We start from the raw sequence: 13144 nt of genomic DNA on the forward strand, positions 1-13144 counted from the left end.
TATTTTAACATGATCGGGCTTCACCCACCGAAAGAAAACTTACCACGCTCGTTGCAGGCCACGCAGCAATGTTTCAAAATGAATAATAATAATAATATCTGCGGTTTAACGTCCCAAAACCACGATATGATTATGAGGGATGCCGTAGTGGAGTGCTCCGGAAGTTTCGACCACCTGGGGTTCTTTAACGTGCACCTAAATCTAAGTACACGGGCCTCAAACATTTTCGCCTCCATCGAAAATGCAGCCGCCACGGTCGGGATTCGATCCCGCGACCTTCTAGTCAGCAGTCGAGCGCCATAACCACTAGACCACCGTGGCGGGGCTTGATGAGACATCTAAGGCTTTCGCCTTAAGAAACCACGCGAAATGACCCGATGAAAAGAACAATGCCGCACAAAACGCGGTGTCATGCGCCCATTTTGAGTCGAATGTAAATATGGCCATAACTGTTGCATCTAGTTTATATAAAAATTCAGCAGATCCCACGTACCGCGGGAATTGATGTTATGCGAAGCATGCGCGGAATGGTGACTCTGGCGTAATTTTTCACATTGAGGGAAACGTTACGGAATGACGCTAGAGAAATGTGGAAGTGGTATACGCACATTCATATGTTGAAGAGTCGCATATGTATTATATAACCAGTTGTTTACAGTTGCGTAACGATGCCAACCGCAACATGGGTGTTACCAACACCAGACGCGGTAAGCTATGTAGTGCTTATATTCTTTCTTCAATACTCGAAAGCGCGAATCCGAACAGCACAAAGAAGGAACACAGATGCGCAGGAGAGGCGTTACTCGCAACTAAGCTTCATTCAGTAAAGTTTCCCTAGATACATGGTACGCAGCCGAGTGGCACACGCAGGCGCACTGCACGTACGTTACAGTCACAGTTGCAGTTGTTACAGTTGTTATGCTTATACTTGTCCGTTATGACTGAGAACGCACGCACGGAGAACGAATGCACGCACGCATGCACGCATGCATGAACCCGTGTAAGTGGTTCTTGACAGTTCTTGAACAAGGTCATCATAACCGTGATCAGTGAGCCCCAGCAGCTGGACCGGACTTGTTATTCGTATCCGTTCGTGATCGTGGCTACAAGGGGTCTACGTGCAGTGAAGTGCGAGGTACAGTACAGCTGGTGGAAATCTTAGAATAACAGAGAGCTGAGCTAGTTGGTACGTATTCATTCTAAAAAGAGACAGGGCGTGCAAACACGGACACAAGAAAGAGATCAGGACACCACAAACGCCGACTAACAACTGAAGAGACGCACAACGGCTGAAAAGAAAGAAGGCACGAAAACTTATCTGCGCATGCCCATGCAACCGGCGAACCTATCAATCCGGCACGCGTGGCGGTCTACGTGGAAGATAACTGTTAAGGCATTTGATTTCATCTTTATGCAAGCTAATCGACGGTTGGCTCACGCATGCGCTACCACTATTCTCGATATGCCATGCTTCAATCATCAGACGCGTTTCTTCATTTCTATGCCGGTACAACACTGCGCATTCATCAAATTTTGGCGTGCACTTACAATCTCGACAATGTAAAGATAGATTAGATGGTGAGCCTCCTGTTAGCGATCTCTTATGTTCCAACAATCTCTGGTTAATGCATCGGCCCGTCTGTCCTACGTAGAAGCGGCCGCAGCTGAAAGGGACCTTATACACCACACTCGTACGGCAATCAGTGAATTTGTTGGTGTGTTTTACAAAACAATTATCGGTCCGCTTCTTGTCTTTTACTCGCTCATTCTTCCTCTGCACAGCGGCACAAATCTTACCTAGCTTATTGGCAGCCGTGAAAACAACATTAACGCCGTATCTACTTCCTACTTTCTTTAGCCTGTGAGATATGCAATGAATGTACGGAATACCTACGACACGTTTCTTCCTATCGCTTTCTGCAACCATGCTCGGACTTAACACAATAGACTTCTTTAAACGCTCAGCGACCGTGGCCACTGCATCACGAGGATACCCTACATCTAAAAGACGCGTAACCTGTGCGCTAAAGCTATCACTCATTTTGTGCTCACACGACTTGGTGAGGGCTGACTTAAGGCAAGACATGGCGATGCCGTTTTTTACAACCTTCGAGTGCTTCGACGAAAAATTTAACAGCGGTTTCGAAGATCTAGGAGAATACTGCCAGCACACGTGGTTCTTCTGGAATGTTAAGGAAATGTCTAGAAATTGTATTCCATTATTCTGAGGCACCTCTTTAGTAAAGCTCAGCCCTCCTCCATTTAATTCAAATTTTTCGCTCACGGAAGTTACCACCTTTTCAAAGTCCTCATCACTACAAAAAATCAAGTAGTCGTCCACATAACGAAAAACCTTAATAACGAATAACCGAATCCTAGATCTTCGAAACCGCTGTTAAATTTTTCGTCGAAGCACTCGAAGGTTGTAAAAAACGGCATCGCCATGTCTTGCCTTAAGTCAGCCCTCACCAAGTCGTGTGAGCACAAAATGAGTGATAGCTTTAGCGCACAGGTTACGCGTCTTTTAGATGTAGGGTATCCTCGTGATGCAGTGGCCACGGTCGCTGAGCGTTTAAAGAAGTCTATTGTGTTAAGTCCGAGCATGGTTGCAGAAAGCGATAGGAAGAAACGTGTCGTAGGTATTCCGTACATTCATTGCATATCTCACAGGCTAAAGAAAGTAGGAAGTAGATACGGCGTTAATGTTGTTTTCACGGCTGCCAATAAGCTAGGTAAGATTTGTGCCGCTGTGCAGAGGAAGAATGAGCGAGTAAAAGACAAGAAGCGGACCGATAATTGTTTTGTAAAACACACCAACAAATTCACTGATTGCCGTACGAGTGTGGTGTATAAGGTCCCTTTCAGCTGCGGCCGCTTCTACGTAGGACAGACGGGCCGATGCATTAACCAGAGATTGTTGGAACATAAGAGATCGCTAACAGGAGGCTCACCATCTAATCTATCTTTACATTGTCGAGATTGTAAGTGCACGCCAAAATTTGATGAATGCGCAGTGTTGTACCGGCATAGAAATGAAGAAACGCGTCTGATGATTGAAGCATGGCATATCGAGAATAGTGGTAGCGCATGCGTGAGCCAACCGTCGATTAGCTTGCATAAAGATGAAATCAAATGCCTTAACAGTTATCTTCCACGTAGACCGCCACGCGTGCCGGATTGATAGGTTCGCCGGTTGCATGGGCATGCGCAGATAAGTTTTCGTGCCTTCTTTCTTTTCAGCCGTTGTGCGTCTCTTCAGTTGTTAGTCGGCGTTTGTGGTGTCCTGATCTCTTTCTTGTGTCCGTGTTTGCACGCCCTGTCTCTTTTTAGAATGGTGGAAATCATGGATGCCTCTTACGATGAAATGATCTTTGATGCATCCTGCCTTGGACGTGGCAGCGAGGCGTTTTGATGCCCTGTCCACATCCAAGCCGTCTTTCATGCAGTATAAGGACCAGGCGTTGTTGGGTCTTCATAAATCAATGTTGAAGTCACCGGTAATGATGAGAGGCCTGGTTCTCTCGGCAGATTTATTGTAGGAAACATTAATCCCGGCTTTTGCGTAATCCACGTGGACGAGTGGATGGTAGTTGAGCGTCTTCCAGGGGTGTTACGTCTTCAGCTTCCTCACTTTCCTTGCAAGGAAAGTGATAATAATCACTCGTCCGCCGCGGTGGTGTAGCGGTTACGGTTGTCGGCTGCTGACCCGAAGGTCGTGGGTTCGATCCCGGCCGTGGCAGTCGAATTTCGATGGAGGACAAGAATGCTAGATGCCCGTGTACTGTGCGATTTCGGTACACGTTAAATACCACATTGTGAAAATTTCCGGAGCCCTTCGCTACGGCGTCTCTCATAATTATATCGTGGGACATAAAACCCCAACAATTATTATTATTATTATCACTTTCCTTGCGCGTCAATGTTTGCGTGCGCGGTTACTGTGTCGGTTGAGACTTTGTATCACCTGTGGCACATACCCGCATAACATGAACTCTGGTATGCAGGCAGGTATGTGCCACATGTGACAGAGAAAGGGTTTCTTGACATACGCGACCGGTATTTTGCGTTATTCGTGTCATGACCAGTGGATCGTGTTGGTCATACACTGATCTCCTGCTATGCCAATTTTGGTATGCGGTCGGTCAGTCGGTATACAGGGAAGTCAAACAACACAAACATCTCGAGGTTTCAATTTTGATGCCAGGGGTCCTTTAAATCCCCCTGTGTCTAACTACCGACTAACTGTCCCTTTGTTAGAAGACCCAATTCCTGGGGCTTCTAACAATGGGACAGGGCGTACAGGTGGGACACGGATGGTGCTCTCTCCCTGTGCGAGGCTGGCCTGCTTGCTTGCACCAGTAGTTTAAGTGTTTGTTTCACTGCAACCAACTCAGAAACTGTTGGCCAAAATCATACTATGGGTCGAATGGATGCGTTTTGGTTGTGTGCATAGGTCAGCAAAAAATGTGGAGCTCACTCAGACTCACTCGTGGAATATATTTTGCCCTTAGGACTCACTCGGACTCAGACTCACCAAAGTTTTCCTTAATCGGACTCACTCGGACTCAGAATCACTAAAATTTTGCTCGACCGGATTCACTCGGACTCATACTCACCTAAATATTACTCACTCGGACTCACTCAGACTCAGACTCACGGCTCGATCTGAGTCTGAGTGAGCTGACTCATGAGTCCGTTAACGTATAATTAGTTTTTTCAATCACGATCTCAATGCACTTAAACGCCAATATCTCACATAATCGGTGCTCACGATGCACAGTTTGGTCTCTTACCTTCACATATGAGTCACCAGTGGTTGCAATCTAGTATTTTTATTGAAATAATACGACTCACATCAGATATTTTTATCAAGAACTTTCTTTGAAAAATTTTGCGGGAGGGGAGGCCAAGGCACGCATCTAATCAATAAATATTGAGCCGGCATATGAACGCTAGTGCGTGCGTTGATATAAGTGTGAGTAGAAGAGAGTATCAACGTTAGCCGTCATGAGGCTAATTGTAATGCTGAAGTTGAGTAGTCATCATTATAGGTCAGCAAATAAATTTGGAGCTCACTCAGACTCACTCAAGAAATATATTTGGTGTTTAGGGCTCACTCGGACTCAGACTCACCAAAATTTTCCTCAACCGGACTCACTCGGACTCAGACTCACAAAAATTTGCCGCAACCGAACTCACTCGGACTCAAACTCACCAAAATATTACTTACCCGGACTCACTCAGACTCAGATTCACGGCTAGATCTGAGTCTGAGTGAGTCGACTCATGAGTGAGTTTGCCAACCTATGGTTGTGTGAGACACCTCTTCACACCTCGCCTGTAACTGAAGCACGTGACCATGTGTACCTTGCTTTGCAGCATCTGAGTTCACATGCTGGTTCCAAAAAGAAACCTTTGTGGTAAACTGTACCACACCTTTCTAACCAATTTAGCAAACATGATAGTGTGCAAGTAAATCTCCAGTAGATCCAGTGAAGAACAAGCTGCTGAAAAGCCTGGTGAAATTTGCTACTCATTCATCTTAGCTACAGATTTCGAGCGAACGAAATAACCACTGTGAATTTGTTAATCTCACTGCCAAGTGAACCAGTGCAGAGGTAGAATCATGCAAGTCACTGTCACGTACTTGTCCGTCCACTGCGAGACCGTCACATATTCTCGTTCTTCACGTGACTCGCCAAAGTCCTTCGTCTGCAAAAGAAAAAGAAATTGAAGCAGACTAACTATTAGATAGTAAGCATTATTTGGAATTGCATCATATGGCAGCGCTGTGAGTAAAAGCGGCAGGCCAGGTACTGGCAGAATTCAAGAAATTACAGTAGGCCAGGACTCACAAAGTGCGGATGCACTCTTGCAGACCTTTAATGTCCAGCTGTTGCACACTGAATAGGATTGACAATAGGATGAAAACCGGGTGAGTTGGTAACAATTCACAGTGGGTATGAACGAGGACTACGAAAGAGTGGGCACAAGAGTCCTCGTTCATTTTGCGCTGTTTTGCTTATATGCTACACACTCTTTTTCCCTCAATACTTGGCCCAAGAACAATTATGCTTTGCCCTACATTTGTCATGGAGGGACACGTAACCCACAAGAAACAGACCGCTACGCAGTTTCGGTTTCTTTTACAGCACAAAATAAGGTTACAAATGGGGATTATATTTGCAGGATCCAATAGTTGACAGACTGTACAGAGGACCTCCCAATAAATTTGAGCAGCAATGTGCACATGCAGTATACACCATACAGTAGAACCCCGCTGTTACGTTCCTCACTGCTGCGTTTTCCCGGCTGTTACGTCGTTTTCCGCCGGTCCCGGCATAGCTCCCATAGGATACAATGTATTGGGAACCCCGCTGTTACGTCGTAACTGTCGGACCGTTCCCGTATGATACGTCGCGAAGTGCGCTCGGAGCCGACCGAGTGACTACCAAAGAGAGCGGCCATGGTGCATTTTCACGCAGCTTGGCCTCGTTTGACCGTAATATTAGCCGCATGAGAGGCGCAAGCAACCGAATCTTTCAATTGATGCAAACAAAAGCATGGCCTTCGAGATTCAAATTGCAAAGATGGCGTCTATGACGTAACTGCTCGCGAAAGCAAGGCCTTCGAGATTGGCATTTACTATTGACAAAAGCATAGCCTTTGAGATTTGTACTGCACAAACATGGCGTGTATGACGTAACTGCTTGCGAAAGCAAGGCCTTCGAGATTGGCATTCACTTCTGCCATCGCGTTGGCGTAGACTCATCATCATCGTTATTTGTCGGAGAACAGGAGGAGTTCGAGCTGGTTGGAGCTCGCATGGTCGTGCGTGCCGTTCGCGGTCGGACTCGCCGCACCGGTCGTGATTGCGTGTGCTTAGTTCTTTCATGCCTACAGCTATTGGTGTTAGAAAAATCACATACGTTGATTACATTTCTGTGGATGAGGCCGTCCTAAGCTCCGCGTTTCTATCCATCGACTAGATCGCGGCTGAGCGCGCCAATTTTCGTGCTGCTCGTAAGAATTGAAATAAAATTCTGTACCACTAAATATTTTGCCGTTTTTCCTGTTTTTCGGCTCTTACGTTTCCCGTCTCTTACGTTTATTTCCTACGCTCCCTTCAAAAACGTATCAGCGGGGTTCTACTGTATTATGTAAGCGACGAGGACAAATATTTGAATAACACAAATAAATTATTAATAGAATGGTAACGGCAAACTGATTACATCGACTACATGTACTTACAGAGGTGACACAGCAGCTTAAGACAACACGGCAACGAGTTCCAAAGTAACATGGCCAGAAAATTTGCAGTAATCTTGGGACATTTAGTTCTAGGTTTTTGGTGGTAATGGAGCGAGAAAGGTTGTGCTCAGATATTACCGAGAGCTTTCTGCTAACATGCCGATGAAATATTATTCCAAGTGAGTGCTGATCAACTAGTGTGACAGCTCAGCAATGGAGATGTTTCTGATGTGTGGTAGTGCAAACCTCCTGATTTTGGGTATGTTGCCGTGGGAATAAACGGGAGGGTTCAACCATGATGACATGCAATACTAAGTATGCATATGAATGAAAGCTTAGTAAAGAGAGATGAGTATCCTCACATTAAACAATATAATGTAATAACTGCCGAGGTTTTACAATGTGATTATGAGACGTGTGATAGTGGAGGGCTCCAGAAATTGCTATCAACTGGGGTTCTTTAACACACACCTAAATCTAGGTATGCAGGCCTCTAGCATTTCGCCTCCATTGAAATGCGGCCACTGCGACCAGGATCGAAGCCGCATCTTTCAGGTCAGTGCCGAGCACCATAACCACTACACCACCATGGCGGCCTCACATTAAATGGACAGAAAGGAACATTATCAATTTAAATACGATTCCAGAAACCTTCTAGTGCTTGTTTGTGCCAAGGAAATGCTTACTTTGAAAGAAAATCATCTGTTAATGGTCCGCATACCATTTGCGCAATTTCCAAGAGGACGTGTGACGTAGCATTCCCAAACCGTCCCTTTAGCCGGCACTATGCTAGCACTTCTCTGGCAACTTTGTGCCCGCACCGTAAACAATACTTCCTGTCATGCTTGTTTTCCTATACTTTGCCGGCTGCTTGCATTGTATTGCAACGAAGCGCTCGATACTTGGGCATTGCCGTGCAGTGTCAGCAAGCTGCATGCTATCAGGACATCAGTGCCGGAGTATGGCCGTGCCATGTGTGTGTGTGTTAATTTCTTTGTGCTGGTGATTTTCAGCAAGTGTCTGTTTATGCTGCCGGTGTGCTGTGCCGCCAAAATGTGACACGATCAACCCAGGTACATATACCGTAAAATCTGGTCCAGGTTCCGCCTCATGTTGGACAAATATCACTACTGTCAGTTGTTGGACCGTGTCACTCAGGGGCCAGTATCCTACGCTTTGCGGTTCTCACTATTTTGCCAGCATCACTGCTGCCAGAGCCAGGGTTGACAGCATCAAGCCACTGACACAAACGTGATTATTTTCTAAAAGCAACCTACCCCCATTTCTGGCAGCAGATTTATGCAACACCAGGTAGAACCTTGCCAAAACCTACGCGATCCACGGTGGACCCCCTCCGAGGAGTCGTGCCCGATGTCTAAGTTGCCTTTGAGGCACATACAGTGACGGTTCAGTAAATATGCAGCTCTTCCTATCAATACTGTTTTACTATTCTTCCATTTCCCTTACATGGGCATGCAGCATTCTGACAAGACCGACGGAACAGTGCTGCGAGAAAGCAGTGCTTTGAAGGGGACGTGACACGAATTGCTTACATTATGGTTGCTTTCGCAATCCTCTGCACGAAAATACAGAGAGAACATGAGGAGCTTTTTTTTTTGTTCATCCCACTGTTGCAGATGTGTGGCATTTAGACATTTCAAGCGTAGGAGCTCCCTCTGTGGTGCACACTGAAAAAGTCGCGTTAATTTCGTTGCTGCAGCAACTCTTGGTCAAGTGGCATACTCACTTTGGGCATTTAACGACATCACATTTTCCCTAAATTGCAGTTAGAGCGAGTTTTGTGAGCCAGCAAAGCCCCTGCAGCATTAAGCGATAACTCAATACGTGACTACGCCAGTGGAGCAGGGTCTCAAGAAGTTCTTTTTCTTCTATGAATTGAACAGAAATGTAACATTTTATACAGTCTTCTCACTCACTCAGAAGACTGCATCAATTGTACTGAGGCCCTACTACGTCATATTGGGCTAGTGCTGGAACGTGGCACAAATCGTGTCCTGCCTTTACCTTAATTTCTCTACTACTAAAGCGTTGATGCATATCGTTTTAAACATTCTCACGCATTAACCTTTCACAGTAGCATAATTTGTTGTTTGCCTTTAGTGTCCCTTTAAAGAAACTGCAAACTTTAACTAATATGCTAGCGCCATAAGTGATACATATCTCCCCACAGCCACTAAAACGTCACAGGCTTGCTGCATAAGACACACTGCTCAATAAATCATTTGTTTTTGTTGTGTTATTCTGGCTTCCTTGTACTATCCATGAAAGTAATGTAACAGTGGTAAAAAAGGTGCGCACTGACACTTGAAGGGTAGACCCACACAAACATGAGTGTCAGGCAACTGCCAGAGTTTGCAGGAACGGAAGGTGCGTGTCTCACGTATTGTGTTTACTCGGGAGATTACCTTGAAGCCCATAACATCACAATCACAACAAAGAAACGAGCACTGCTCATATCCTGTCTCACTGTTGTAGCGAAAGCAGAAAGAGCAGAACGCCGGCCAGCCTTGGATATGCACAAGGCACTTCGGGACGTCAGTGTGGCTGGGAATCAAGGACTGAATGGACTGACACAGGAATGAGTGCTTTGTGTTCTGGACCTATGTGCTGCGTCCAAGTTACCTGACTCACGAACAGTGCCGTGGGAGTGGTTCAGGTGCGATGTCACCCAAAAAATGTGTCGAGATGGGATCACGCGAAGTGTACCTTACAGAAGGAAAGGGAAAGCAGCCTAGTGCAGTCAAGCAGCCAATTCACGCAATGCCCTACGTTCACCGTTTATCGCACAATGTAAAGAAAGTTGCGAATCGGTTTGGTGTCAAAACAGTTTTTACCGCCCCATGCAAATTGGCTAAAGTATGTGCAATGATGCACAAGGAAAAGCGCTCCATGTGCAACAAACGCCACGCCAAAGTCTTCACTGAATGTACTTCAGGTGTGGTATATGAAATATCCTTGACCTGCGGAAGTGTTCCATTTGACAGACGGGGCGCTGTTCCAATGAGAGGGCACGAGAGCATAGCTTAGCGGTACGCACAAATACTGGGGGGCACCTAGACTTTCACTGCAGGCGTTGCGAATGCATGCCAAGTTTCGAAGACACGGTTTTTTTGTCTAAATCAAGTAACAAGTTGCAATGGGAAGTTGTTGAGGCCTATTTTATTAACAAGAAATCTGACCATTGCGTAAGCATGCCTTCTTTAACTTTGCTTCAAAAAGAGCTTCAATTTTTAGACAGCTTTGTCTGAATGACACACTGTGTCCTTGCTTTTACTTGCAATTTTTAGTTTTATCGGCCTTGTGATTCTGTCAATTCTTTGGTTGTATATTTTTTGACAATATCATGACCATGCTTCAAAGAAAGATAGCCCCAGGGGGGTGTGTTGCTAATCTGTCACGAAGGGGCGTAAAAAAGAGAGCACGTGATGAGATTCGTGCATATATAGGTTTACTTTGGCGTTGGTAGTTTGCTGTCCGTGTTTTTAGCGCAGCCATGAAACAAGTTACATGTACCTTACGAGTGTGCAGCCGGGCAAGAGAAAACATGCCGCAATGCACGAAGGCGCTACGGCCGGCTTCAGTGACATGGTGCACGCAAGGCAGATTGTCAACAAACCCAGATTGCTGCAACAGCAGACGAAGGAAGGCAGCCCCTGTAGGTGGCATCTGAATGCTCGTACTAGAGCTTAGCAGCACGGCACCCTACCCATTGAGCTGCCACTATGATGCATCCACTATGATGTTGAAACAAATTTGGGAACAGTGCAACACTTGATTACAGACCCACCTTGTCAGCGTAGAGGACGCCATGACAGCCAGAGAGCGTGCATTGACGGACATCCGCCGTGCGCCAGTAAGGGTGCATCAGGGCCGTGAACTCAAACATGTCGGTGCCTGTGACCACGTAATGTTCAAACACTGGTTTCGCTTGGCAAGACTCAAGAAGTATTCTGTTCACTAATCGTAGGTCATATGCAAAGCACAACAACTGCAACTGGTCTTCTTCAGATAAATACACCACACCAGCAGATCACCAAAGCTTCACGATAACTGTACGCTTAGTGAATTTCCTCTAACATTGGCACACCCATTGCAACAGGAACAAAAGAACCAGTTTCCAGATTTTAGTCAGCAAAAAAAATTCTGACTGCTCGATGCACAGTGAGAATTGACAAACCAGTCTACGATGAGCAGGCCATGTCACTTGTTTGACGTTGAACCAAGCGCTACAAGGTGGTCTTTCATAAACTGAGCTGTGTGCACGACGCAAGTATACTGTGGACACAAACTACACCGTGATGCCTAAAGGCTACTTTATAGTCTCAGGTAATGCTTCACAGGATAAAAAAACAATACATGCATTGGATTTGCTAACCATTGTGAGGATATATATACTATAGAAGTGGGTGCCAAAAATGCGACAGAAACAATAGTTGACAAGACGTGCAGATTTGTTTACAGATCTGGGGGTCCTAGGACCCCCCATGTGTTCAGGCCGGGGGGACACCCCTTGCAAGTATCCCCCCCCCCCCTTCATATTTAACCTCGAAATATGATATATAAACTGCTTGACAGTCAAGTATAGCGCACTTTCTGTAACTCAGAAATCTCAAGCCCTTCCAAAGAGCAGAAATGAAGTACAAAAGTGGAAGCTGCTTTTCGTTTCAAAAGTCACAAGCTTCCTGAAATACTACGACTTACTTCTGACATGCCGCCATTGTTTATCAAGCGGGACTTTAAAGTGCAATGTAACTAAAGAGTCACCAATCACCTACCGTTATTTACTCATGTCGATAATTTGGTGGAAGCCACTGACATTGAAGTACGAATGCGACTGCTTGACTATGATTGCATTATTTCTTTTTAAATATCAGCAGTTAACAGAAACATGCTTTACAAAAATGTTTCCAGGGATAAATCATGGGAGGCTATTTCTAACAGTTATGTACAATGGGCAACGGAGCTGAAGTTAAAAGAAAAGCTGTACCTTTACGCATTATTACAAAAAAGTGCTAGCATTTTCATTTCATAGTTTAACCCGAATGACATTCTAATTAGAAATATGCTAGAGCCTACCTACGACTTACGTTTGGAAACTAACTCGATATGTTTCTGCTATTGTCTGCTCAGTGCGGTTAGGTTAAGCTGACACCAAGGCCCATGCTCTTTTTTTTCTTTAGCTTTATTGAAAGCACGATTTTAATTTTTATATATATAGAAAGGAAGCCTATATTTTTAAAAGCCATGGCAAGATGTGTTGCAGTTTTTCTGGATTTACGCCACTGTCTGGTTGGATTTCATGCTGACATCATGGGTAATTTTTACAATTTCTTGTAAACATATATTACTTTCAATATTAGGAACACTTTATAATTTGTTGTATTAAGCCGTTAAGTGTTTTATTTTATAATTTCCTAACCAGAAATGCCTATATATATATATATTTTTTTTTATTGCTGATTTCGAATAATAGTGCACTGGCCCATATGTTGCCCACCTCCGTATCGGCCCCAAAGTTAGGTTGATTCACTCCCAAATTCAAGTTGGCCCATCCCAACTTTATTTGTTTGCTATGGAGTCATATGTATTCTTTTCGGTAGACACGATTTTGCCACCAAAATTGCTGGAAACTTGCCAAAGAATGTTGTGCATTAAAACTTTGCATTGTGATCTCGGTACCTTGTTTTTACCTCGCATTGCAGCTACAAGCGAGCTTCTGCAATAACGCCTCTGTTTTCCACTGCGATTCCTTGTCTAGTGCCACCATTTGGGAAACTAGTCCACAACACATACATATCAATACAAAACAATTTATCACGTCATAACTGGTCGATTCCACAAAAGATAAAAAAAAGGTGTATACTTGATGTTT

General features: G+C 44.9%; 1 protein-coding gene across 2 annotated transcripts in view; it reads right to left on the reverse strand.

Annotated features, from left to right (window-relative positions):
• LOC119404598 (uncharacterized) overlaps positions 1 to 13144 on the reverse strand; it is a 64492-nt gene that overhangs the window by 26983 nt on the left and 24365 nt on the right. For both annotated transcript variants that reach the window (XM_037671148.1, XM_037671147.1), the window contains exons 7-8: positions 11060 to 11166; positions 5648 to 5712 (exon numbers count right to left, since the gene is read on the reverse strand). In XM_037671148.1, coding sequence (XP_037527076.1) covers positions 5648 to 5712; positions 11060 to 11166 — 172 coding nt within the window. The remainder of the gene's footprint in view (positions 1 to 5647; positions 5713 to 11059; positions 11167 to 13144) is intronic.

Source organism: Rhipicephalus sanguineus, chromosome 9 (genome assembly GCF_013339695.2).
Source record: "Rhipicephalus sanguineus isolate Rsan-2018 chromosome 9, BIME_Rsan_1.4, whole genome shotgun sequence".
Lineage (NCBI taxonomy): Eukaryota > Metazoa > Arthropoda > Arachnida > Ixodida > Ixodidae > Rhipicephalus > Rhipicephalus sanguineus.